General features: G+C 53.1%; 1 protein-coding gene across 6 annotated transcripts in view; it reads left to right on the top strand.

The window, feature by feature from the left end:
- TBC1D14 (TBC1 domain family member 14) overlaps positions 1-25,810 on the top strand; it is a 96,971-nt gene that overhangs the window by 60,717 nt on the left and 10,444 nt on the right. For 3 of the 6 annotated variants that reach the window (XM_078446304.2, XM_078446303.2, XM_078446307.2), the window contains 9 exons: positions 4,288-4,406; positions 6,173-6,255; positions 7,652-7,769; positions 9,722-9,828; positions 13,129-13,209; positions 14,136-14,230; positions 17,002-17,073; positions 17,790-17,918; positions 21,539-21,648. In XM_078446304.2, the coding sequence (XP_078302430.1) occupies positions 4,288-4,406; positions 6,173-6,255; positions 7,652-7,769; positions 9,722-9,828; positions 13,129-13,209; positions 14,136-14,230; positions 17,002-17,073; positions 17,790-17,918; positions 21,539-21,648 (914 nt within the window). Of the gene's footprint in view, positions 1-2,155; positions 2,279-4,287; positions 4,407-6,172; positions 6,256-7,651; positions 7,770-9,721; positions 9,829-13,128; positions 13,210-14,135; positions 14,231-17,001; positions 17,074-17,789; positions 17,919-21,538; positions 21,649-25,810 lie in introns of those variants that run through there. The other 3 variants (XM_078446308.2, XM_078446305.2, XM_078446306.2) reach the window with 3 other exon arrangements.

The raw sequence follows: 25,810 nt of genomic DNA, 5'->3' as shown, positions 1-25,810 counted from the left end.
CTGCTTTGGATTCCGTGTCTCTCTCTCTCTGCCCCTCTCCTGCTCATGCTCTCTCTCTCAAATAAATAAAACATTTAAAATTTTTTAAAAAAAGAATGAGTAGGAATTTAGCATCCTTATCCTTTCTGTTCCTCTCGAGACGCCTTCAGACAGCAACAGCCTTCTTAATTAAATGGTAGACATCCTCAGGTAGGTCCAGAGCAAGTCCTTTAGACTTAGGAATTCTTGGGACGTTATTGACTGTCACAGAATGTACCTGGGCAGTGCCTCCTGAGTCTGTTGGGATCACACCAATTTGTGAGGGAGCCAGGCCCGTCTTGGCCAGTGTGCGCGTCTGCTCCTTCACATCCTTAGATGTCAGCCTCGGCCAGATGGGGGCGCTGGGCCCTGAGGCGGAGCCCGCTGGGACGGGCCCTCCTCGGGACGTGCATGTGCCCCACGGTGGCGGTGGTCAGGCAGCAAAAAAGAGCAGTAGTCCTCAGTTTCTCAAATTGGTTCGTCTCGTTTGGAAAATGAGCTTCTTGTAGACACCTCTGTGTGAACTTCTGGAGGAACAGGGCGTAGCACGTGACCTGTAAACCGTTGCTGACGCCATTTATATCCTTCTAGAAAGGCTTTCCCTGGGATTTCAAGTATGAGCAGGACAGGCCTCTTCATTTTTTTTTTTTTTTTTTTTTTTAAATCATGCAGTGCTCTATGTGACTAAAACAGAAAAGTGTTTGCCCTGCACCTGCCCTTAATTCGGTATTACAGGTTGCTGTCATGGTTGGACGGGATGCGAATGATTAAATTACTTCTGCATCATGTCCGTGAGTGGCTCGCCTGAGTTCCGGAGGGTGGTGGCGAGTGTGACTGCAGAACCCGAGGCTTGACTTCTGACCCCAGCTCCTCTGCTCTGGCTGGGCCGGTCATTGACGGCTCTGGGTCTCCACCTTCCCTTCTGTGGCCTAGGGACGGAGGCGGCTCCTCAGAGGGCTGGCGTGAAGGCCAAGTTCTGCTCACTGTGTGTGTAAAATTCTCACCAAGCGTTTGGCTCATTAACGTCTGTTTCCACTTGCTGTAAAGAGCTTCTGAGCGCTAACTGAAGAGATCTGATGTTTTTTGGTTATGCATCAAGGCGTTTGGTTAATTCTACTGTTTTTTGTATCTGTGCTGTTTGTAGACTTGGTTGCTTGGCCCTAGAGGTGGGGTGTGTGTGTGTGTGTGTGTGCGTGTGTGTGTGTGTGTGTGTGTGTGCGCGCGCGTGTGCATTATGCACTTGTTTCAGGGCTGAGGATAATGGTACTCAGCAACCAGGGCTGCCCTTTATCGAGAACTTTCTCTGCACCAAGCCTCTCCTTGTTCCTTAGCGCTGTCTGGTCAGTACGGTTTCCCTTTTTGCACATGTGGACACGAAGCTCAGGGATTCTAAGTTCTGCCTGAAGCCACGGCTGGGTATTGGTGGTGAATTTGCTCCCGTACCTGTCTGCCTCCAGAGGCCACACTTAACCCAAGTAGCCTTTTCCCTCTAAAGCTGCACACCGGTTTAAGTATAGTCAAAAAGAGATTGGGCTCGGGGCGCCTGGGTGGCTCAGTCGGTTAAGCGTCCGACTTCGGCTCAGGTCACGATCTCGCGGTCCGTGAGTTTGAGCCCCGCGTCAGGCTCTGGGCTGATGGCTCAGAGCCTGGAGCCTGCTTCCGGTTCTGTGTCTCCCTCTCTCTCTGCCCCTCCCCCGTTCATGCTCTGTCTCTCTCTGTCTCAAAAATAAATAAACGTTAAAAAAAAAAAAATTAAAAAAAAAAAAAAAAAAAAGATTGGGCTGGCACAGAGTGGCGGAGTGGCCAGCCCCAGCCCCTTGCCGGCTGTGTGTTTGGGGGTAAGTCACTTCACCTTGAGCCTCAGTTACCCTATCTATAAAATGGGGGGGGGGGGAGCCTTGTGACGGAGATTGTTACCGAGATAAAGTGACACAGTGTGTGTAAAGCACACACAGCAAATGGAAACGGGTGTCCACGTTCTGGGACATTTAACTTGGGGCTTATCGTTTTTGGCCTTGGCATATAGGTCACTAGACCACGGTCACCAGATAGGACCTTACAGGGCATTCGTTACTAATTCTTGTTAAAATGCAGCATGCCTCAGAATCTTTCTTAACATACAGCTTTTGGTAGATTGTCCGCGGAACTCAAGATTTGGGCATCCAGGTGCTAGATTTGAAGCTTCCAGTGCCTGGTGTCATGTTAGATTGCAGCCGAGTGCCCGAAACCGCACGTGATCAGATGTGGAATCGATGAAAAAGTGAGTCTGTTTTGTCGGTCTGGGCAGGCAGAAGTCGTTTTAGTATTTTAATGGAACCATTTTAAGTTAGAGTAGACAGTGATGTCATCTAATCTTGTCCATCCAGACGTACAGAACAGCCCCACCCACCTGCCTCTCCGTGCACTCTCTTCTCATAGCTTACGTAGTTTGAGGAAAGAAATTTACCTCTCCACTTTTTAGAAGCCTCTACAGGCTTCTCTAGCTGAGAGAAGAGTCGTTTGCCAAATAATTTTACCAGTAACACCCTCCTTGGCAGCTGTTAATAAAATTCATTTAGCAGTTAATTCCTTTCCACTTGGGATACTGCCTCTGTTATCTGGAATGGGTGTTAAGTCTTAGGTTAACTATTCATTTGTTTGTCCTGTCGTACCAATTAGATTGTCTTCCCTTAAGTGAGGGTCCCGGGAGCCTCATCTATAATAGGCAATCAGAAAGTATTGGTTCTTTTTTTTTTTTTTTTTTTTTTTTTCCTGTTTTGTGGAGGGCTAAGGGTACCCGCGAGCGCTATATCAGAAACCGGACTCCTTGGTGCCAACTTGCTTGACTGTCCTGAACTCTCCTGTTTGGGCATTTGGAATGTGGGTCACCAGACGTGACTAAGCTTTTGTGGTTGCAGTCCGTGGGACAGATTAGTTACCCAGGGGTTGAGAGGCTGTTCATGGCACAAATATTTATGTAACAACTTGCAGTGATGGCTTCATACAAAGGTGTTAAAGAATTTTTTTATGTTTCTGCTTTTAAGAAAATGAAACAGGGGCGCCTGGGTGGCTGAGTCGGTTAAGCGTCCGACTTCGGCTTAGGTCATGATTTCACGGTTCATGAGTTCGAGCCCCGCGTCGGGCTCTGTGCTGACAGCTTGGAGCCCGGAGCCCGCTTCGGATTCTGTGCCTCCCTCTCTCTCTGTTCCTCCCCCGCTCGCACTCTGTCTGTCTCTCTCTCAAAAAATAAAGAAATATTTTAAAAAATTAAAAAAAAAGAAAATGAAACAGTATTCGCAACAACATGGATGGACCTAGGGTGTTATGCTAAGTGAAATGAGTCAGAGAGACGGATACCAGATGAGTTCACTCATGTGTGGAATGTGAAGAGCAAAAGAAATGAATAAACAACGAGCAGAAACATCTGTAAATGCAGAGGCCACACTGGTGGTGGCCAGAGGGGAGGGGGTGGGGGTGGGAAAATGGGTGGAGGGGAGAGGGAGATGCAGGCTTCCAGCTGTGGAGCGAGTAAGTCATGGGGACAAAGTGCGCAGCACGGGGAGTAGAGTCAGTGCTCCTGTCCTAGTGCTGTGTGGGGACAGGCGGTAGCTGCACGGGAGGTGAGCACAGCCTAATACACAGAGTTGTCTGCGGAGTTGGTACGTTGTACACCTTAAACTAATATAACGTTGTGTTACCTGGATTTCAGTTAAAAAAATACGTATGTAAAGTGAAACAGCGTTTTCATCTTCTGCAAAAAAGTTTTAACCTCTTCCATCGCAGAAGCGATTTAAAGCCAACAAAAATACATCAAACGCGATGAGACAAAAGAAAGTGGGTTTGAGGTTTCGGTCGGGAGTGGGTATAGGAGATGAAGCCAGGGGATCAGATGGGTGCCGGAGTTGGCTGTTGCCCTGGCTCTGAGCTTCCCAGCGGCCACTGCAATCATCAGTACAACTTGACGTTGTTCAGAAGCCGGAAGATACGCCTCTTAACCCAGGAGAAGCAGAGGACACCCGAGGTGGCTTGTGGGCCCTTCTAAAGGGGCTGCTGGGATGGCGGTCCTCAGCGGCTCCCCCACCGGCGCGGGGGAGGGGCACGGTTCTCCCCACGGGGCTGTGGGACCCCTTTAGTGGGTGGCTCTTCCTTCTGAAAAGGAAGTGGTTTCAGTGCATTATCCTCAAAATCACGTGAAAGACTTGGTTACAAAACAGCTTTCTCGCCTTCGGAAGGGCGTCATGACACCTGAGCTGGCCAGGCCCACAGGTATCCCTTGTTTCTTTGTTCCAGGAATATGAAGACAAGGCTGGACGACCTAGCAAGCCGCCCTCTCCGAAGCAGAATGTGAGGAAGAATCTTGATTTTGAGCCACTTTCTACCACCGCACTCATCCTGGAAGACAGACCAGCGTGAGTCTTTTTCTTTTCTTTCTTTTTTTTTATGTTTACTTACTTTTGAGAGAGAGCATGAGCAGGGGAGGGGCAGAGAGCGAGGCAGACACAGAATCTGAAGCAGGCTCTAGGCTGTCAGCACAGAGCCCGACGTGGGGCTTGAACTCAGGAACGGGTGAGATCATGACCTGAGCTGAATTCGGACGCTCAACTGACTGAGCCAGCCAGGCGCCCCGAGACCAGCGTGAGTCTTAAAAGACTCTCTAGAATGTTTGCTTTAGTAGATGAATACAGTTTACACTAGAAAAGGGCTGGGGGCACCAGAGGGGAGAAGAGTAAGCCATATTTCATATTAGAAATGCTCATTTCCTCATTTCCTCTTTATTGCCTACATTGACATGTGTTCTCTGATAATAATAATAATAATAATAATAATAATAATAATAAAAGAACTTCTCTGGAAAACTGTCCTTTAACACAGAAATTCTGACTCTGGGTTTTCCATTCAAGTGGTTTTTCATTTTAATTCAGCGTTTAGAAATACTTAAGTAGCTATTGTAAATTGTGGACCAGCTTGTAACTGCCAGAACCCCGGGAAGTGTACGTAGCGCACAGGCGGCGTTGCAGGGGCGCCCCAGTCCTGTGGGACAGGTCCTGGACTGGCCTGCTGGGTTCTGTGGGGTCTGCAGCACACGGGCTGCAGCGATCTCACCAGGCCCGCCTCTCTCTGGGCCTCTGGTGTCCCTGCACGGATGAGATCGGTTTTGAGGACGGGTTTACAGACCACACTTGGAGACCTTAGGGAGGTACAGGCCGCAGCTCACCTCGCTTCAGTATCGAGCTTCCATGGAACACTGTGCTTGAATAGAAAGATCCCTCAGCTGTGAAAAGAGGGAGAAAGAGAGATTGTAGAGCAGCGGTCCCTTGGGTCCCTGCCCATTCTGAAACTTAAAACTGATAAAATCCAAAGAAGAAAGGCGTCTTCTGATGTTAACTCGTGGTCCTTGGAATTGGTGGGTATGTCGTGGACGGGGAGAGAAGCCCTGAAGTGCCGGATGAGGAAGGTGGACAGAGACGTGGAAAGAGCCCACTGAGGATCACCGCTCCCGCGGTGTTCCCAGAACGGTGGCCTCCGGGAGACAGCACCGTGCCCTCCTGCAGCAGGGCGGTGGCTCATTCCGAATGTGCCCCAACACGGGGTGCACCAGCCAGACAGACCTTGCCGCCTCCCACTTGTCAAGGGCCAGCAGATTCTCCCGCACTTTCCTGAAGGAGCCTTGATTTTAGTGTTTTTACCCAGGATTCGAAGTTGCACACCCCATGCAGGTGCACATTTGTGTGTAAGAAACCAAACAGATGAGCCAGTAGCGGATACGAACAGACCTTGTGCCCCTGAGAAACTGGCCCAGGAACGTGTTCGTACACGTGCCACCCTTCCGGAGGGCCCCTGGTTCACAGTGACCGTGACGGTTACTAGTGCGTTGTCAGCTCACAGTTGCTTTGGAGACTGGGGTGAAAAATTCCAAAAGGTGAAGTGTTTATTGGGACCGTGGGCAATTGTTCTTTTCTCTCTAGTGATCTTTGTACTTCAGGTTGTTTACAGTGAGCTTGTTTTAGCGTCTGAAAGTATGTTTAGTTTACGAAATTGTTGTGTCTTTGTAACAAATGTAGTTTTTTGGTCTTTGAATTTGTCATTTTTTTTAGCAAGTAATTCTGAAAGCTTTGTTTTTCAACGACTTTTGTTTGCTATTTAAAATGGTGAAAACTGTTTATTTTCTATCAAGAAATCTCCCAGCGAAGCCAGCTGAAGAAGCCCAGAAACACAGGCAGCAGTATGAAGAAATGGTGGTTCAGGCCAAAAAACGAGGTAACGGGATTCTTGCGTGTCGGTTGTGTAAGACAGCACAAGACTTTGCGTCTTTCTGGAGATTTTTGTACCTCCTGGAGCCCTACATCCTGAACCTTGGGAAATGTCTTAATGTTTTGAAGTTTATAATGTTCCATCAAAAGTCTATGTTTCTACTAACCGTCCGTTCCCGGTAACTTTATTCAAGGTAATAGAATTTACCCAAGAAAAGAGACCGTGCAGGGTGAAAGTGGTTTGGAGAAAGCTTCAGCCACTGGTGATGCGCAGACTTCCTCTCCTCCCTGGGCTCTCTTTTCCTTATTTACAAGAAGATGTGGGGGCTCCTGGGTGGCGCGGTCGGTTAAGCGTCCGACTTCAGCCAGGTCACGATCTCGCGGTCCGTGAGTTCGAGCCCCGCGTCGGGCTCTGGGCTGATGGCTCAGAGCCTGGAGCCTGTTTCCGATTCTGTGTCTCCCTCTCTCTCTGCCCCTCCCCTGTTCATGCTCTGTCTCTCTTTGTCCCAAAAATAAGTAAAAAACGTTGAAAAAAAAAAATTAAAAAAAAAAAAAAAAAAGAAGAAGATGTGATTGGATTTGATAAATCCCTTGCAACACTTAAAATCCCTAAGAGTCCAGCATGTTTGAAAAGTATACGTAATCAACAAACTGTGGCCTATCCATACAGTGGAATATTAATTCAGCCGTAAGAAGGAAGGGCATTCTGAGGCGTGCTACCACAGGAACGAACCTGGAGGGCGTTACACTCAGCGAAAGAGGCTACTCACTGAAGGACACACAGATGGAAGTAGAAACGTGGGGGCCGGGGGAGGAGGGCACGGGAGTCCGTGTCTAACGGGTGTGGCGTTTCATTGTGGGAAGGCGGGAAAGTTCTGGAGACGGACGATGGCGATGGCTGCGTAACAGCGTGAACGTACTCAATGCCACTGATCAATGGTTAAGATGTAAATTTTGTTTTGGGTGTTTTACCACCATAAAAAAACACAAGAAAGTATGTGTCGGTTAAGATGCAGGGTATTTCTCAGGGGAGCTGCTTACACACCGGGAGGGGGGCGAGGCTGGGGCTTCTGTTGGGAAGGGCATCGGGCAGGGGCCACGGGCGTCTGGTGGTCCGGTAATGTTCCCGTTTTTGACCAGGCGGTGGATTTCACGGGTTTCTTTCTTTGATCGGTGAACTGTGTTCTCACGTGAGTACCGCCTCCGTACGTGTGCTCTGCCTGAAAAGCTTCCCAAGAGATGGGTGACACCTGAGCTCTTGAAACTCCGTGAGCCTGAAACGGGTCTAGAGAGAGAGGCCTGTGGTGGCTTCGCAGCGTGACCCCGAGGAAAGTCACGCAGCGTGAACAGGGTGGGTGTCAGTTAACAGGTGCTCTGTTCTTGCTTCCGGTCGCGGTCGGCAGAGCTGAAGGAGGCGCAGCGGAGGAGGAGGCAGCTGGAGGAGAGGTGCCGCCTGGAGGAGAGCATCGGGAACGCCGTCCTCACCTGGAACAACGAGGTTTTGCCTAACTGGGAGACAATGTAAGCCGCGGCGGTGGTCGGGCTGCTAGGCCACCAGGCGCTTCTCTCTGTCACCTGTAGCTGGCGGTGCTGTTCACTGTGGCTCCCGTCACAGCCCTCGGCGAATTTACCTTACATGTTTGCGTGGCCTGGAGTCTCCCTCCCCGCCTCGGCCGCGTCCTGTCGATCCTTGCCTGGACCCCGTGACAGCCCCCACCTAACCCCCAGTTTGTCCTGTGCTCAGTAGCCAGAGGGATCTTCTAAAGCCCAGGTCTGTGTCCCTCCCTGTAGAGAGTGTCCGTGACTTCCTGCTACTCCGCGAACAGTGTGAATTGCTCTGTGAGATAGCCCGCTGCTTTATCTGTAGGCTCACCTTCCAGCTCTCCTTCCTTGATGAGCCCTTTTCTTAGGGAGCCGCAGGGCCTTTGCATGTTCCATGTCCTTTGCCTAGAGTGCTCTTGCCCTGTAACTCCTCATCCAACTACGTCTTCATTCTTGAAAGCTGAGACTTCCCTGGGGAAAACTTCCCTGCCCAGGGGATTGTAGAAGACCCCTGGGTCTGCTGCATCTGTGTGCTCACGTGTCGATAGTCCTCTTTCTGAAGATGGGGACCGGGTCTTCTCTGACGACACCCCCCACTGGCCAGTACCCAGCAGAGTCTGGCGGCTGCAGTCATCTTAACAGCAGAGGGGCAGCTGTAGATCTTTTCTTCCTGCGTGTTCAGAATGGAGACGGGACAGCAGTCCCAGGGCCACGCACAGAGGCCGGTGCCTCCTTTCGGGCCTCAGCCCGTTAGCCGGGATGCCGGGGAGCTTGGATGCGAATTTCCCTTCAGCTCTTGTCCCTTCCCACTGAACCGTGTGGCGGGATGTTGGGGACTTGCTTCTGGCACTTTCCCGGGTGTTACTCGCTCTCGTCACGGGGTCAGATGGCTGTTGAGCATGTCTACTAGGTAAACAAGCTGTTCCCAGAGCCTGCTTTTCTGGGCTGGACCCAGTAACAAGGCTTGAGGTGCTCAGAGCCCTGGGGCTGCAGAACCGCCCCTCCCCGTCCGCGCCGCGCTGTCCGATGCTTGACGTGATCTAGATGCGTGCGTTATATATATGACAGCTGCCATTCAGTTCGCCGGCGGGGCTCCAGGCACTGTGCCGAGTACCTCTGTGCTCCGTCCCCCTTAATCTTCAGTACGGCCCCTGGAGGGGAGGGTTTCACCATCCGGGTGTTAGCGGGGACGTTACGGGGTCAGAGAGGGGCGATCTGCTCTGGGCTCCGCGGGCGTGGGTGGAGCGGGATGCAGACCCGGTTCCTGCAGCACCAGCCGGCGCTGCATTGAGAGGCGCCTGGGGAGTCTTTGGCACTTGACGTTTGTCCGGTGTGTTGGCAGAGCGTGTCCGTCGCGGCCAGCGGACCTCAGCGCCTTTGTGCGGTTCCGAACGTTCTGGGTTAGCAGAGTCTCCGTGGCCAGTGGAGTTTGGCAGCTCATTACCCGGGTGGCCGGTGCGCAGCAGTGCGGTGGCCGGCCACGGGGCTCTCGGGGTCCCCTCCCCCGCGGCTCTGCGGCCGTGCCTCCCGGCACCCCCACACCGTGCCCAGCTGTCGGCAGTTCCTGCAGCCGGCCAGGCTCTTTCTTGCCGCTGTGCCTTCCACTCAGAAAGCCCTTCCCAGCCTCTGTTTGCTTCACCTGCTACTGGTCACTCGGGGTTCAGCTCCAGAATAGCACCCAGGTCCCCTGAGCTGCAGCGCCCTTCCTGCTCATGCGGGGGCCCTGGCACACCTGTCACAGCCATTGCCCAGCGGAAGCCAGTTGTTGATCTCCTGGCCTCTGGAACCCTGGGCTGCAGGCTCCCTGAGGGCAGGGGCTGTACCACGTGACTCTGCATCCCCCGCTCTCGTGGTCTGGGGCTAGGCACACGGGCAGACAGATTTCTTCATTGAGAACAAACTCCTAATTTCATGCTTCCATTTTTGTCCAGGTGGTGCTCTAGAAAAGTTCGAGATTTATGGTGGCAGGGAATCCCTCCCAGCGTGAGAGGCAAAGTCTGGAGCTTAGCCATTGGCAACGAGTTAAACATCACCCATGGTGAGTAGCTTGCGTGGTCCCAGGCTTGGAGAATCCATTTGTCATACCCCCGCCAGCCTCCACCCCCAGCCTTCTGGCTTCTCCTGTCCCCTTTGGCCTGTTAGGAAGAAAGGCAGCCGTTGCCGTGAAGCCGTGTCTTGTGAGAGGCCTGGGGACCGTCCTCTGGGAGGCCGGGGTCACTCCTAGCTGCTTCAGTTACCTGGTACTTCAGAGCAAACAACTGCCTTCTTCCCGATACCGGTCCTCCTCCCTGGACAGACGGTGTCAGAGCATCGGCGGGCTGGGGCATGTCAGAGTCCTGTGGACAGCACGTCTTGATGGGCACATGACAGGGTTTCTATGGAGGCATCCTGTTTGGGGGATTGTTGGTTTTTTGCAGCATTTTGTTCCAGGCACCTTAGAGGGACGGCTGCTGTGCGCAGGGGCCCCTGAGGCACCGGTAGCTTGTGCCAGAGGAGACCTCGAGATGCGTGCTCCCCTCTCTCAGGGCTGTTTGTCTCGCTGGATGCCCTGTGTGGTGCACTGGCCCTTGTTCTCCGTCAGCGGCGCCCAGTGGGCTCCCTTCCGCTCTGAGCCCATCGCCCAGTGAGACTGTGCACACAGCGGGCCATGGACGCCAGGAGCTCAGAGACTTACGATTACGTGCTTGATCGATGGTGGTCTCTACTTCTTCCCTTTCTCCTGGCTGCGATCTCAGCTGCTGAGACCGGAGCTGCTTCCTCGTCGTCTTTGTATTGGTGCCCAGGAAGTGCCTGTGCAATTGACGGTGGTGGTTTTTACCCTGTTGAAGACATTGGAGTTGAAAACAGATTAATTTAGATCTTCTCTGTGTAGCTAGGGCTCGTGTTATTTACTTATTGCCTTTATTTATTTATTTTTTTTTAATATTGCAAGACTTTCATCTTCTCTCCGTGATCGTGGCCTTGGCCAGGCAGTGGATGGTTACTGGTTTCTGTATATAGTGATGTCCTCAAGGCTCCCTTTTTGGCCAACCCATACCAACCAAAACTCTACCTTCTTCATGTGAGAAGATGATGTGTAACATTTAACTTGTAGCAACTGATTTGTTAAAAGCTTCCCCGGAGGTAGAGGTGTGGACAAACTGCTGAGTGATTATCCGGGTCCTTATTCTTGAAAATTTTCTCAACTCTTTCAACGGCCGATTGTGGTACAGGGTACTGTGTGTGTCCGGTTTTCGTTGATGCCTGGGTAGATTTTATTTGAATTGGAGTCTTCCGTGGACCATATCAGAACAGATTAGGCTACACAGCTAATTAATCAGTTACATACCTTGAAAGTTTATCTAAATGTTGCTATTGGCTCATTTTACTTAAATCGCATCTTTCTTTTTTTTTTTTTTTTTTAATTTTTTTTTCAGCGTTTTTTACTTATTTTTGGGACAGAGGGAGACAGAGCATGAACGGGGGAGGGGCAGAGAGAGAGGGAGACACAGAATCGGAAACGGGCTCCAGGCTCCGAGCCATCAGCCCAGAGCCTGACGCGGGGCTTGAACTCACGGACTGTGAGATCATGACCTGGCTGAAGTCGGACGCTTAACCGACTGCGCCACCCAGGCGCCCCTAAATCGCATCTTTCTTGAGGAGCTGCCTAGGGTCCGTGGCCCCCGCCAGAGCTGGTGCTCAGGAAGCTGGGGTCCCGCCTGTCATGCTCTCCACTCTGTCACCTGTGCCCAGCCCAGCGCTCTGCACACGACAGGTGCATTGAATGAACGAATGCCAACTATTGGGCTCTACCTGGTCTTTGTTTTACTGAATATTTAAGCCAGTGTAAGAACACAGATGGTTGTGAATTCCAGTTGTCCAGGCCGGACATCACATTAGACTCTTTGCTTGCACGTCTTACAGAGCATTGACGGCCATCCTGTGCCCCAGACGCTCGTGTGTGGCGGAGGCTGTCCCCTGCCTGACTCTGAAGCCCGCGTTTCCAAGTTGGGAAGGCCTGGAGTTTTGCTCTTAAAGGTTGTGGTTGTGAGACTGGACACTTAACTGGAAGTCAGTGTGATACTAGTTATTAGGGAAGTAATCCGCTGTTAGGGAAGTCAGGCTTGAGCTCTGAAATTGGATTTGGGAAGAAGGTGTGTTTTCTGTCTCCCTCGTCCCCGTAGACACAGGAGTAAAGCCACGGAGATCATATTTTTTAAAACCCTGACCCTTTGACCCATCCTCCCGTGAGTCTGCTGGCGTCTGTGCTTTAACTGTCACATACCTCATTTGGGAAGGGGCTCCCTGTGCTCAGGGGCCACGCGGCCGTTCTCTTCTGTCTTCTGCTACCGTGACCGAAGCTGGGTCCCCCTCCTGGAAAGTGAGAGCAGGCCGAGGCTCCCTACACTCTCCTGTCTAATGCTGATAGGGTGAGGTTACATTTCACAGTCATACCCTTTTCTGCCCCGGCCCACTAGCATGCTGGCTCTCAGATCTTTGACGGGGCTGGAGAAAGGTCGTTAATCAAGATCTCACCTGTTGGAGCATCATACTGGTAACTACAACTCTCGGCTTATATTTTAATAAAACAGCATGTGCCGTCTGGAAGGCAGAGGTGGTGGTCTGCCTTATTTTCTGCAGGTAACGGTGGGGAAAATAAGGTCACAGAAGTTCTCTGGGTAGCTGCAGGTAAAGTCTTAGTGATCCGTTGGTGCCCATCCGTGATCCGGACGTGGATGGCCGGGCAGCACCGGGACCGGGCGATTTGGAGCCTGCCTTGTGGGGACTCATCCTGGTGGTGCCCCGCCAGCAAGAACCTATAGGTTTTGAAGCTTCTGCCCGTTTTGCTTGCCCCCCCCCCCCCCCCCCCCCCGCTTCAGGCAGCAAGATTAGGAAGGCTGGGCCGTGGAGGGTAGCGGTTTCATCTTGTCCTTGTCTGGAACCAGATGGGTTTCCGCTGGTCTCTACCCCCCTCCCATCGGTCAGATACCCATTGACTGTATTATTGATCTGTGTCTGTCCCGGCGCCGTTTGCTCTGGACGCATAATGAGCAAAAGACCTTTGTGGTCTCGCCCCCGAGGAGCTCACCCTGCTAGAGGCACTAGACCCACAAACAAGTCCGACACGAAAGCATTGTATGGGTGGGTTGTGTAATTTAAGTAGACGCCACACACAGTGGTCTATCGAGTGTTCTTTCTTAGTACCTGGTGGTGTCGTTGGCCGCGTTGGGGGGACTTGTGTACGTGGCTGAATGGGTGTGCACTCTGTGGTTGAACAGGCAGCAGTGTCCTCTCTGGTTCCCGTGAGGAGACATACTCCCATGTGCATGTGACACTTACCCGGAGGCTTCTCTTCCAGAGCTCTTTGACATCTGTCTTGCCCGAGCCAAGGAGAGGTGGCGGTCCTTCAGCACAGGAGGCTCCGAAGCAGAGAACGAAGGTATATGTGGCTCTGAGTCCCGCGGGCCACCTTGGTCAATTACGTGTGTCCTTATTTGTTACATAACCAACAGAGTTTACTTAACAGGCATGGTGGTTGGTGCAAATTTACAAAAAAACTTCACAGGAAAAGGGATTTTTTTAGAGCAAACAAGTTGAAGAAACAACGTTTAGGAGAAAGCATTTACCAGTTCCTGCGGGGTGTTTGTGTCCAGACGTGCAAGAGGGCCGGTCCTAACCGGGGGGTTTCCTTGATTCACTGTTCACGTGATTTCCGGCAGGCTGGCCCCTAGGGCTGGGCCAGGGTTGCCTCATGCAGGATTATGGGAACTACCCCAGGGAGATGGGGCACTGCACGTTTGCCACATGAGCTTCTGGAATTTCCGTGATGCACAGGAATGATGACTTCGGTTGGTTAACTAGTACCTTGTCGTGGTTTTTTGCGTACTATGAGTGTTGGAGTTCAGAAAATACGAAACTAGTCATCCGTACACATTTCTTAGAAACGGAACACGAAGAGTGTGCCCCGCGGTAACTGCCGCACAGGCTGAGTTCCCACCAGCGATGCTGGAGACCATGTAAACGTGTGTTGTTGTTTCCCGGGCCTGGAGCCATTGGTGTATCGTCCTTCGTTTGTCCCTCCCACTTGTTGACGTAAGGTAACACCAAGTCAGGTTTTGATTTCAGACCCTGGAAGATAACTAACGATGACCTAGCATCAGATGGGGCTGTGAGACGTTGCTCTTCAGTAAGAAACTCCACAAACTGTTGGAAGCCCAGAGTGGAGTCTGTTGGCTCACGCTGCATTTGGGCCCCTGTCCCTGTGCAGAGCAGCTCCCCTGTTTGATCCCTGTAAAGCTTCAGAGCCTTCTGATTCTCGCAGTTGCTTGCCCCTGACACGTGTCGTGACTCTTGATCTTTTGATAGATGCCGGTTTTTCAGCAGCGGACAGAGAAGCCAGTTTGGAGCTTATTAAACTGGACATTTCTAGAACGTTTCCGAATCTCTGCATTTTCCAGCAAGTAAGTGGTGGTAATTTGTTGCTTTAAGTATGTTTCATCTAAACGTCATGGACGCCAAACCGTACATGTTTGTAATCAAGTTTGAAAATACTAGGGGATTTTGGGGGGAGTGGAGGGAGGGCAGTGTCACGTCAATATGTTTTGACTTCACCAATAAGGGGAACTGGTTCTTTCCAACAGACATTTAGCATGGCCACGTCCCTGCTTTTAAAGGCCGTTCTGGCCTCCTTTGGAATGTATTTATGGAGGCCTCGGTAGGTGTGGCACGTGAAGGGCCCCGTGTGCTGTTCCGTCCGACAGCTTCCCCTGGTGCTGCTTCGGTTCTGGGGCCGTACACAGCACCACTCGGGACGTGATCCGGTGTGGTCGAGCCTGGGGTGTGGGGCGGGGCAGGGTGGCTGCAGAAGTCCTTGGCAGCCGCGGGTGGCAGTGAGGGTGGGCTTCTGAGCAGATGGCCCAGGACAGTGTGACACCACTGGGTATAGAAGCCAGCCACGGGAGCCAGGATGCAGTATTCTCTTGGATGGCAGGAAAGAGACCAGTGGGGCTTTCCCGTGGGCTTCTGAATTTGCAAAGACGGGACGCAGGGCTGCCAGCAGTGGATTCTGGAACAGAAGGCCTCTTCTTCTGACAGCAGACATTTACCTGGGGGGCTTGTTGGACCCTCCCGTATCCAGTCTGTTACGGTTTTTGCCAGTTCTGCTTCTGAAATATCCTCGAATCTGTCCTGTGTTCCCGCCACCCTTACTTGGTGCAGATGCCCATCCTTCGTGGGTCGCTGCACCAGCTTCCACACGTGTCCCCGGCCTCCTCCATGCACTCACCTTGGGGCCTGCCGAGCCACCTGGGAATCCCCGATCCCCTTCTGTCAGGTCCATTTCTAGGATCGTGCCATGCACACGCTAGGGATCCAGAACACATGGTTCACCGGCCACCTGGAGTGAGCCCGGCATGCAGGTGTAGACATTAGAGACCCACGGGCTTTGCAGAAACCTGGGTGTGTCCCAGCACGGGGGAGCTGCAGCCAGGGCGTGGGGGAGGTGTCGGGAACCGGGTCACCGAGGAGGGGCTCTCAGGCTGTGCTTGGGGTAGGGACCAGAGAATGGGAAAGACATTCCGGGCAGAAGGAGGAGTAGAAGGGAAGCATCGGAGAGCGGATGGTGCAGGGGATCTCCGCTTCCCCCGGGAGAGAACCTCGCTGAAGGATCGAACAGAGAGCATGGAGTTCGGTGCTGCGGCCCCTGCTTACCGCCTCCTGGCTGCTGTGGCCGATGCACGAGCCCACACCCTGGAGGAAGGGGAGTGTCAGGGCAGTGCTGAGACGCACTTGCGGCGTAGCTGAGAAGGGCGGTGGGCGCGCCGGGACGGGGCCCGGGAGGTGCTGGCGCCTTGCCGACGCGGACGGCCGGCGTTCCCAGGGCCGGTGACCCACAGTGATCTCCCAGAGTCTTTCTCGGGGACTCAGCCTTCTCAACAGATCCGCTGGGCGATTATCATGGTGCAGGGAGATGTGTCCCGAAGAAGACGAGCTTTAGGGATCTCTCTCGGATGGGGTCGGGGCAGATGGCAGAGGAGTTGGCCTTTTTCTTTCCTCCGGGTTCCTCTGGGTGTGTCCTCAGTCTGTGGTTCCCTCAGCTCCGAATTTTATAACATGTAATATTAAAAAAGCAAAGGCAGTGGGAGGGGGAGAGTGTGGGGAGATGGCCAAAGCACAGGGTTCTAAAATCAGGAGCTCTTATCTTTGTCAGAGAAAGGACACGTAGCATTCGGCAGGGCAGGGAGTCCTTTAAGTGAGAACCAATTTACCTTTAAGGAAAGTTCGTTGTGGCACTCTGGTGTTTCTCAGGTGGTGACCGTCCACACCCGTGTTCAGGGGGGCATTTGGTGCCACCACAGGAGCTCCCTGCCCGCCCCCCTTCTCTCATTTACCCTCCTGCCGTGGGCATTCCTCCCTTCGTTCCCCTGTGATTTGGCAGTGTCTCTTTCACCTGACATTTTCTGTGTGCCGGAATGTGATGGTCGAGGCCACGGCGTTCTTTCTGAGTCACATGCAGTCGCCTGTAGAGTGACTTCCTCGTCACACACACCGTGTACGCTTTTTAGTCCTCGAGTTAACTGAGGCCGCATGGTGGCTGCGGGCAGGGAGAGCGGGATGCGGGCCGGGCCGGTGCCTTCACGGCATCTTCGGACACACGGACTCCGGCGGACGCGGCTCTGTGCTGGCTTCTGCGCTCACCTAGAAGACCGGAAGCCCCAGCACACGTCTGGGAGGGATGGCCGAACCGGGAGGGTGTCTGGGATACCACGGTCGCTCACGGGCCTGGACTCTTGGAGGGTAGTTCTTAACGCTGCCGTGCTGAGAAACGCGAAAGAATCCGGGGAAGGGAGGCAGGGAGGCCGGTCGGGACGGCGGGTAGCGCTCACTCCCGAAGAACCCTGGGGCGGGGAGCGGGCGTGCCCGCTGAACTGGGCAGGGGAGGTAGTTACCCAGCGGGAGCCCGCGAAGGGTGGTTTCCTCGGGAGGCGTTCACGCCTGAGCTGCCCGCTTTCTTCCAAGCAGCTTTGCGGGTTGAGTCTGCGGCCTCCCTCGTCAACCGCGGGTCGGCCGTCCGCTTGTTGAGTTGCGCTGTGCGTGGAGAGCTGCTAGCCCCGTGCTTGGCCGCTGCTTGGTCGTCTGTGACCGGCGGCAGGAGCAGCAGCGCTGTCACACGCCGTCGTGAGCACTAACCAGACTTACGCACGTGTTGTTCTTGGTGTGTTGATCCTTCCAGGGCGGTCCGTACCATGACACGCTGCACAGTATTTTGGGCGCTTACACTTGTTATCGACCGGATGTGGGTTATGTAAGTGAACTGTTTCAATACCTTATCCCGTTCTCCTCTACAAAGAAAGTCAGAATGCTGCCCAGCCCACCTTGGCCGCAAACGTCAGGTTGCGTGCCTTCAGGTTTTCTTTCGGTCGTGGTCGAGGGGGTTGGAGAGCCTCGTGGTAAATGGAGTCGCCTCCGTTTTCTTGTAAAGGGATCCAGCCGACACGGCCGCTCTGTGGCATTCATCACATTTTAATTGGGTTTGATTTTCATTTTTGGCACGTGATTTTTTTTTTCTAGCACTACATTAAAAAGATCCCAAGCAGTAACCATTTAAAAGCCATTGCTGCCGTTTTTGTGGCTTAGCAAGTGTGTGTGCGCATGGTCTTAGATTTAACACACTAAGTTAGATGCATGTTCCCACGGCACTGGGACGCTACATTCGGGAGGACAGTACTTCAGATGCCAGATGTGTAGCGGGGGGAGGTCCGTTTATCGTTCTCGTGGGGACGGAGGCGGGGACTGAAGGGGCGTGGGCCAGGCGGCTGATGTGACAGAGCCGTCCGAGGAGGGACGACAGGTCAGGGTCCAGGAGGCTCTCGGTTCAGCTTCGGGCGGGTGGGGGGGGGGGGGTGGCTGTGTGGGTCTTTCTAGCACGTGGGTGGGTGTTGACGGTTCCTCTTTCGGATGAAAGAGCAGCTCAGACTGTGGGGCTACCGTGAGTTTAACCCCCTTCTCTGCTTCCCTCAGGTCCAGGGCATGTCCTTTATAGCGGCAGTGTTGATCTTGAACCTAGATACTGCAGATGCCTTCATTGCTTTTTCTAACCTTTTGAATAAACCCTGTCAAATGGCGTTTTTCCGAGTGGACCATGGCCTTGTGAGTATCTTCAGCGTATACGCCCTGGGTACCCTGTCCTCACACAACCCGCGTTGCTAACCATTGCGTCAGAGGGGAAGGGAATGTGTTTTCCAGACGCACGGTTAATAGTCGTGTGTATGTATTTCTTGTTGGTATGGGTTTCTGAATACATTCTTTCAGAAGTATTTCTGAAAGTACATTCTTTAAACAAGGGAGGCGGGGTGGCTCCTGCCCGCATGTGTGCACTTTGTGGCACAGCAGAAGGCCGGGCGCGGGCTCCGCGTTTGGGTCTGTCAAACAGAACGTCGCACCATTCACCTCCGTTGCCGCCCACTGTCACACCGGGGCCCCGCTTCGTGCAGTGCGCTCACCACGGAGAGGAGACGTGGTGAAGACCAGCTCCTTGATTCGACACAGGCTACACTGTGTAGACATTGCTGTAGGCACAGAATAGGTGGAAGGAGCTGACAGGAGTCGCCCTCACCTGCTCCTGGGGGTGGGTCCTCTGCGTGGCGCAGATGAACCAAGGCTCGGAAACGACAGGACCCATCGGGTCACGCAGCTGGTGAGTGGAAGGGGCATGAGCTCAACCCGTTCTGCTTCCTAAGCCTGTGGGCTTTCTACGGCCCGGAAGAAGAGTCGCCCATTCAACGAGCCCGTTGGCCTTTTAATGGGCGCTGCCTGGATTGGCTGATAATTTGCTGATGATTGTCACCAGTACTTCTAGACCAAAACGATCTGATAGTTTAGATCAGCTGGAGAATATTTCTTCCTTAATGTCCTAAGGACCCTGAGGATTTCTTGCTCAGGCAGCACGTACGTTTAAAAAAAGAAGTATTTCAGAACTGCTGCACGAATGGCGGCCCGTAGGACGTTGACGAGTCCTTGTGGAGGGCAGTTCGGTCCTGAGCGTCAGTAGTGGTAAGTGGCATGGGTGTCTAATTCTGCTTGTGAGAACCGTTCAAAGAAAGCCCCGTTCCGAGAAAGTCACAAGCACGGACAAAGCATTACGCACAGGGATGGTTTCACGTAATTATTTATAGCTGTGATAATTTAAAATTATCATGAAAATGGAAACAGTTTAAAAGGGAGTTTAGGGGGAGACAGAAGGTTACTTAAAATCTGGCAGTAGAAACAACAGGTGTTGGCCAGGATGTGGAGAAAAAGGGCACTCTCTTACACCATTGTGGGAACGCAAACTGGCGTAGCCACTGTGGAAACAGGTTAGAGGTTCCTCAGAAAATGAAAAACAGAATTACCGTATGATCCAGCAGTTGGACTACTAGGTATATGACCATGGAAGATGAAAACGCTAACTTGAAAGGGTACACGCACCCCCGTGTTTATAGCGGTGTTGTTTATGGTAGCCAAACTGTGGGAGCAGCCCAAGTGTCCGTCGACAGATGAACGGGTAAAGAAAACGAGGCGTGCGCAGTGGAATATCACTCAGCCGTAGAAAATGAAACCTTGCTACTTGCAAAGACACGGATGGAACGTGAGAGTACGATGCTCAGTGAAACAAGTCAGAGGAAGAGAAGGACCGTGTGATTTCACTTGTGTGTGGAATTCGAGAAGCAAAACAAATGAACAAAGGGAAAAAGACCAACCAAGAAGCAGACTCTCCACTGTAGAGAACAAAGTGGTGGTCACTAGTGGGGCGGGGCGTGGGGAGATGGGCGGAGAAGAGGTTCTGGGGGTGAAGAGTGAGCTTAGCACCGAGTAACGTGCAGCATCGTGGAATCACTCACTGCATGTACGTCTGAAACTAATCCAGCACGGCGTGTTCATGTACCGGAATTAAAATAAATGAATGAAAAGTAACAAAATCTGGCAGCACACCAGTGCGGTACTGATGTTTGCAAAAAAGATTGTACCGTGGAAGAGTTATTGAAGATAAAAAGCTAGTTTTCTTCAAAAGTATCTGAAATAGAACACGGGCCGTAACAGCTACCATATTTAACAATAGAAGGAAACGAACCACAACATTGATAGTATTTATGGATGGTCCTCTTTTGTTTCCGTACTTCTTAAGATTTTTGTACAGACTTTCACCGTCAGGAAAAAGCTTTATATGCATAATAAAATGATTTATATTTAAATGTTTCCTAATTTTGAAGATAAGACCCCAGGTTTCTGTTTAGAAACCTGTAATAAAAACCGTACTTCAGAATTTTAATTTAGGGGGGCAACTGGGTGACTCAGTCATTCAGGCATCTGACTCTTGATCTCCAGTCAGATCATGATCTCAAGGTTTGTGGGGTCAAGACCCGTGTCGGGCTCTGTGCTGGTTGTAGAGCCTGCTTGGGGTTCTCTCTCTCCCTCTTTCTCTGCCCCTCTGCTCACATGTGTTCTCTTTTTCTCTCTCTCAAAATAAAAAACTTAAAAGAATTCTTTTAAGAAAACATTTTTTTAGCTTAGGGGCTCCTGGGTGGCTCAGTCAGTTAAGCATTTGACTCTTGATTTCAGCTCAGGTCATGATCTCATGGTTCGTGTGTTCAAGCCCCGTCTTGGGCTCTATGCTGAGTGTAGAGCCTGCTTGGGATTCTCCCTCCCTCCCTCCCTCTTTTTCTCTTTTTCTCTTTTTCTCTCTCTTTCTCTCTCTCCCTCCCTCCCTCCCTCCCACACACACCTATACACTCTTTCTTAATATAAATAAACTTAAGAATTTCAGCTTATATTTTTAAGGAAAGATTATGGAATCATAGTGTTGAATGGGGTCTCCCAAAAGTAGCCCTGTGGACCTTGGGGCCAGATAGCTGTGGGGGGGGTGGGGGGCTTCCTGTGCCTCAGGGGAGACAGGCAGCATCGCTGCCAGTAGCACCTCTTGCTACTGTGACATCAAAAATGTCCTCAGACATCGTCAGATGTCCCCCTGGGAGGCTGGGTCCTCCCCCGCCCCCGTTGGGGCCCACTGGTTTATAGTGCATCCTTCCCTTGGGTCTCAGAGTGCCATCGCCCTCATGCATCCTGCAGGTAAACGGGACAGAACTGGGCCACCAGGCTCTGGTGGGTAGGGTTTCTCATCCAGCTCTAGCTGTTCGTTCTGTTCCTGTGCTGCTCCCCTGCTCGGTGCACTTTGTTTTCGTTCCAACCCGCTAGGGGCCGGGAGGCACATGCCAGTGGGGTACAGGCCGTGGCTGCCTCCCGCTGCATGACAAGGGCAGCGTTTCTAAGCCAAGTGGCGTTGCCTGTGCCACATGTTAGTCTCCTGTCCCCTCTGGATGCGCTGGGGTTGTGAGTGAGGGACGCACGCTGCCTCCGGTTCTTTCAGACGGTTAATCGGTCCTGCTTCTTAGAGAAGAACAGTGAGCCCACAAAGACCCCACCTTCGCAGCACAGTTCAAGGCCAGCCTTGCCGCACACCGATGGCAAGTTAGTGACCGCTCTGGGCTTCCGTTCTCTTATCTGTAAGTTGAGGAGATGCTACAGTGTAGCCAGTGATGCCCCTGTGACGACTAGAGAAGGCGCTGATGTAGAAATTGCCCGAGCCCGGCGATGAGTTCCCCGGCAAGACGGGTTAGCAACTGCGCGAGAAGACCATTGTATCCTGAAAGCGTTAAGAATGGTGACTTTCTTCTGTAGATTGCAAACCTGTGCTGATCATCGGTTAATTGGTACATTTCACATTATTTCCCCAGATGTTGACCTATTTTGCTGCATTTGAGGTATTCTTTGAAGAAAATTTGCCGAAATTATTTGCTCATTTCAAGAAAAACAACTTAACTCCAGACATCTACCTAATTGATTGGTAAGACTGAATTTCCTATGTGTTTTCTCACCTTATTACTACCTATGACTCTGACTGTCCTCCTTTATTCCCTCAAGGGGAGAAATGGTTTCCTGGACCTATTTGCTTTCAGAGCGCCATGTGTCCATTCATCAAGCGAGATGTCACTAAGCCCCAGGTCTGTGCTTGGCTCTCTGCTGGGACCTAGTGACGAGTGGGGCGCGAGACACAGTGCTCTCCCGTCAGGAGCCCTGTCCGGAGGGAAGGCGTGTGTCCGTGGGCAGCTGTGCCACGCGTGGTGCGTGCTGTCTGTTAGGAGGGCGAGATGGACAGAGCCCCGGACCAGGCTTGGGGGTCACAGCGCACAGAGGTGTCCCACGAGTTGGAGCCCAGGCACGATGTGGGCACGCGGTGGTCCAGAATTAGCAGGGCCGTGGCCGTCCATTCGGTGATGCTGGAGCCTAGAGCCGAGGGTGAGGGGGGCAGGTGAGAGAGGTGGGGAGGCCAGGTCGCGTGGGTCTTAGGTGCAGGACTATGGAGCCGGCGGGAACGCTTGCGGGCTTTTGCTTGGGGTAAGGACGGAGGTGGGTTATATCTGGAAGTGAGGCTTAGGTTATTGGGGAGCCTGGGGGCAGGGACAAATGCGAAAAGACCAGTGCTCGAACTGAGGCTTCAGAAGCTGGGGGACGGTGGGGAACGGAGAGACCGGGAGTGGAAAGCTTCGGGTCCCCGAGAGAGTTGGTGTGCGTGTGTGAGAGAAGGCCTAGAGTTGTCCATCTGGTGAGGGGCACGACTGTTCCAGCAGCTGAGGTCCGAATCGGGCCAGATTGGGCAGTGAGGCTAACGGATTTGGCTTGGCCGCAGTGATTTTGAGGTACCCCCCGCACATCTGAGTAGACACACACATAGCAGGTGTTAGAGAGTTCTGGGGTTCACACGGGTGGATGTGGCTGCCTGAGGAGGGGGTGGCATGTCACCCCGGAGAGCACGGTGTCTGGGGGCAGACTTGTGGAGCGGAGGTGGGAGGAGTGTGGTTCTGGAACGCTCAGCCCCGGTCCAGCCTCTCCCGTTACTTGCCTCGTGGCCGTGTGCTGGGCATTAACCCTCTCCGAGCCCGTTGTCTCATCTTTCGCCTGCAGCGATGAGCCTTGTAGGGCCTTAGAAGGTGATGCCACTGCCCGGCTTACAGAGGGGCTCTGCAGACGAAAACGATGTCACTCGGCCCAAAGGCCCATTTGGGCTTCAGCACCACTCGCGTAGTGAATCTAAAACTGTTGGTAACGGATTTGGAGCTGGTCTGATTTTTGGTCATCTGAAACGAGGCTCAGGCCCTGAGATAAAGCAGACTTGCCTGCCCCCTTGGGAATGAACCGTTGGGATTCTTGCCATTTGTTGCCTCCACCCTAAACCCCGAGACTGTTATTAGGACTCTGCTGAATACTCGCTGGAAACCAGGGTTTGGGGGTTGGAGCTTGTAGCTGGTGTCGCTTTGGAGTAGTGAGCATCAGGCCGTGAAGCGACCCCTGGGGCGGGGGCGCTCTGGGCTGGCCTATCGGGCATGTCTCGCAGGGCCCCCGTATTTAGCAAATGACCTCTTAGTCTCCCCTCTGCACCCCTGCTGGTGCTGCCACGGGGCTAACCGTGACTTCGCCCTGGGAGGGCGTGGGGGTGTGTTGGGAGACAGACCAGACCGGAGTCTTCAACTTCTGCCTTACCTGTTTTAGGGCCCCAACTCAGATTCTTAGGATTTCAGGCTGAAAGCGAAGTTTGGAGAACACTGTCCTGGAACACTGTCTTTCAGACTTTTTCACCCTGACTCGCAAACAGGAATTATTTCTGTGTTGTGATGCGGTGTGTGGCCACGTGCCCAGAAATTCGCTCTGTATACAGGACTGAAACCAGTTTCAGACAATACCTAGCCCTTGTTTTGTGTAAAGCATCCTGATATTTCCTGTTCTGTTCTATTTATTTAAAAAAGCGTTGGGGCGCCTGGGGGGCTCAGTCGGTTGGGCGTTTGACTTCGGCTCAGGTCATGATCTCGCAGTTCATTAGTTTGAGCCCCGCGTCGGGCTCTGTGCTGACAGCTCGGAGCCTGGAGCCTGCTTCGGATTCTGTGTCTCCCTCTCTCTCTGCCCCTCCCCTGCTCATGCTCTGTCTCTCTCTGTCTCAAAAATAAATAAAAACATTTAAAAAAATTAAAAATAATAAAACAATAAAAAAGTGCTGGAGGTCACCCACTCTGATTGATTTTACAGTGCACTAATCTTTTTTTTTTTTCTTAATGTTTATTTTTGGGAGAGAGAGAGAAAGCGCAAGTCGGGGAGGGACAGAGAGAGAGGGAGACACGGAATCGGAAGCAGGCTCCAGGCTCTGAGCCATCAGCACAGAGCCTGACATGGGGCTCGAACTCACAAATCACAAGACCATGACCTGAGCCGAAGTCGGACACTTGACCGACTGAGCCGCCCAGGTGCCCCCACAGCGCACTAATCTTGACGGGGTCAGCAGGGGCAGCGTAAAGAGCACCGTCCTTTCCGAACAGGACCCGTTCGTTTCTCCTCTGTCTGGAGGCAGTTATGATCCAGGTGGGGGCAAAGGTCAGGGGCACCATGTTGCCCGGTGGCAGGGCCTCCCACACAGGATTTCCCTTAACTCTCAGAACAAACTCTTGGAGCGAATTGTGACACGTCCGTTTTATAGAAAAGTGAGGCTCAGAGAGGCAGCGTGGCCTGCCCGAGGCCATGGCTGGCTGGCGTCCAAACTCAAGTTCCCCCTCCAGACCTCGTGCGCTGTCCCACGGAGTCCTTCTGAGGGACTTTGTGGGAAGGCAGTGTCACCCGAGCGTTGGGTCCCGTAGCTCAGGCTCCGGAGATCGCGTCAGCGCGCTGATGATGTGCCTGGGGAGAGGAACGCCTGGACCGGACCGTCCGTGACGAAAACCGAAGCCAGTGCAGGCTGTCTAGGTGCAAAGGTAGCTCAGGGATTCCACTCCTGAGACCGTGGCGATGGGTCCTGGTGGCGCCCGATGCCCTGGTGAGGCCCCTGCTTTACTGCTTTCTAGAGTAAGGACCAGGTAGGACGTTGTGTCTGCGGCTGCAGCAGGGGCTGGGAGGTAGGTTGACTTGAGCACAGGAAAAGCCACGTTTTCCGGACTTCCCCCTCGCCGTCCACGGTTACTGATGGTCTGCGGTGAGTCAGGGTCTTGGCCGGGTGCTCACAGGTAGGAGCTCAGGTGGGGGACAGGGCAGGCGGCGAGGAGGAAGCCAGGGGAAGAGCACGTCTTGTTCAGGACCTGCCCTCGAAGCTGACGCTGCGGAGACGCTTGTTTTGTCCTCACGGTGTCCGGGGCAGGCGTAAGCACATCTTAGCCCAGAGGAGGCCCCTGAGGCCCCTGCCCGGTGTCACACCTGTAGCGAGCGGTCCAGGCCGGTCGCGCTCAGCTTTTGCCTTTTCAGTGTGTCCTGCCACCTTCCCAGAGCCACATGCGCACCCATAGCGGTGGGGCCGCACCTGACGTGTGCTGTAAACCGGGGTGGACCTAGGCTTCCGGTTACTAACTGCCGGAGGACGAAGGCTCTCTGGCCTGTTCTGTGTCCCAGGGTCGAGGGCCCCATCTGGGTTGGCCGGCCGAGTGTCCTGGGTGAGCTGTGTGGGCACTAAGAGGACCAACTCTTTCCTGCCACGCTGTGCACCCACCGGAGGCCAGCTGGGAATTGTTCCCGCTTTATTCCCAGGATGGTGTCTCTGCACTGCGATGATCACATTCTAGCTTAGAGGCCGTTAACCTGGCGCAGTTGGAGAGTCATTCCTCCGGAATGTTCTTTTCTCTCCTTCCACCCCTGCAGCGCGTGCCTCCTTCCATCACAGCCCTGACCCACTCTGAGGGCATCCTTTGTTTCTTGCCGTTCCTGCCACGGACCGAGCTTAGTCACCTCCGTGTGGCCAGTGCCGGGCCCCGTGTGGGAGGACGGACACGCGGCCGTTGAACTCTTCAGGCTGTTCCTTGTCGCTGTCGAGTGGCAGAATTCTCCAGAGACGTGAGTGGGTTTTGCGGTAATCTCGGCTTAGTTAACGAACCCACAGCACAGTCCGCGTCACGATTAGCGTCCGGGGGTCCTTGGAGAGCCCGTCGTTACACCGCAGCTCTACCTTGAGGGACAGGCTCAGGGTGAAGTTAAAGTTG

Source organism: Panthera onca, chromosome B1 (genome assembly GCF_046562875.1).
Source record: "Panthera onca isolate mPanOnc1 chromosome B1, mPanOnc1 haplotype 2, whole genome shotgun sequence".
Taxonomy (NCBI): Eukaryota; Metazoa; Chordata; class Mammalia; order Carnivora; family Felidae; genus Panthera; species Panthera onca.
This window is presented reverse-complemented; position numbering and strand designations above follow the sequence as displayed.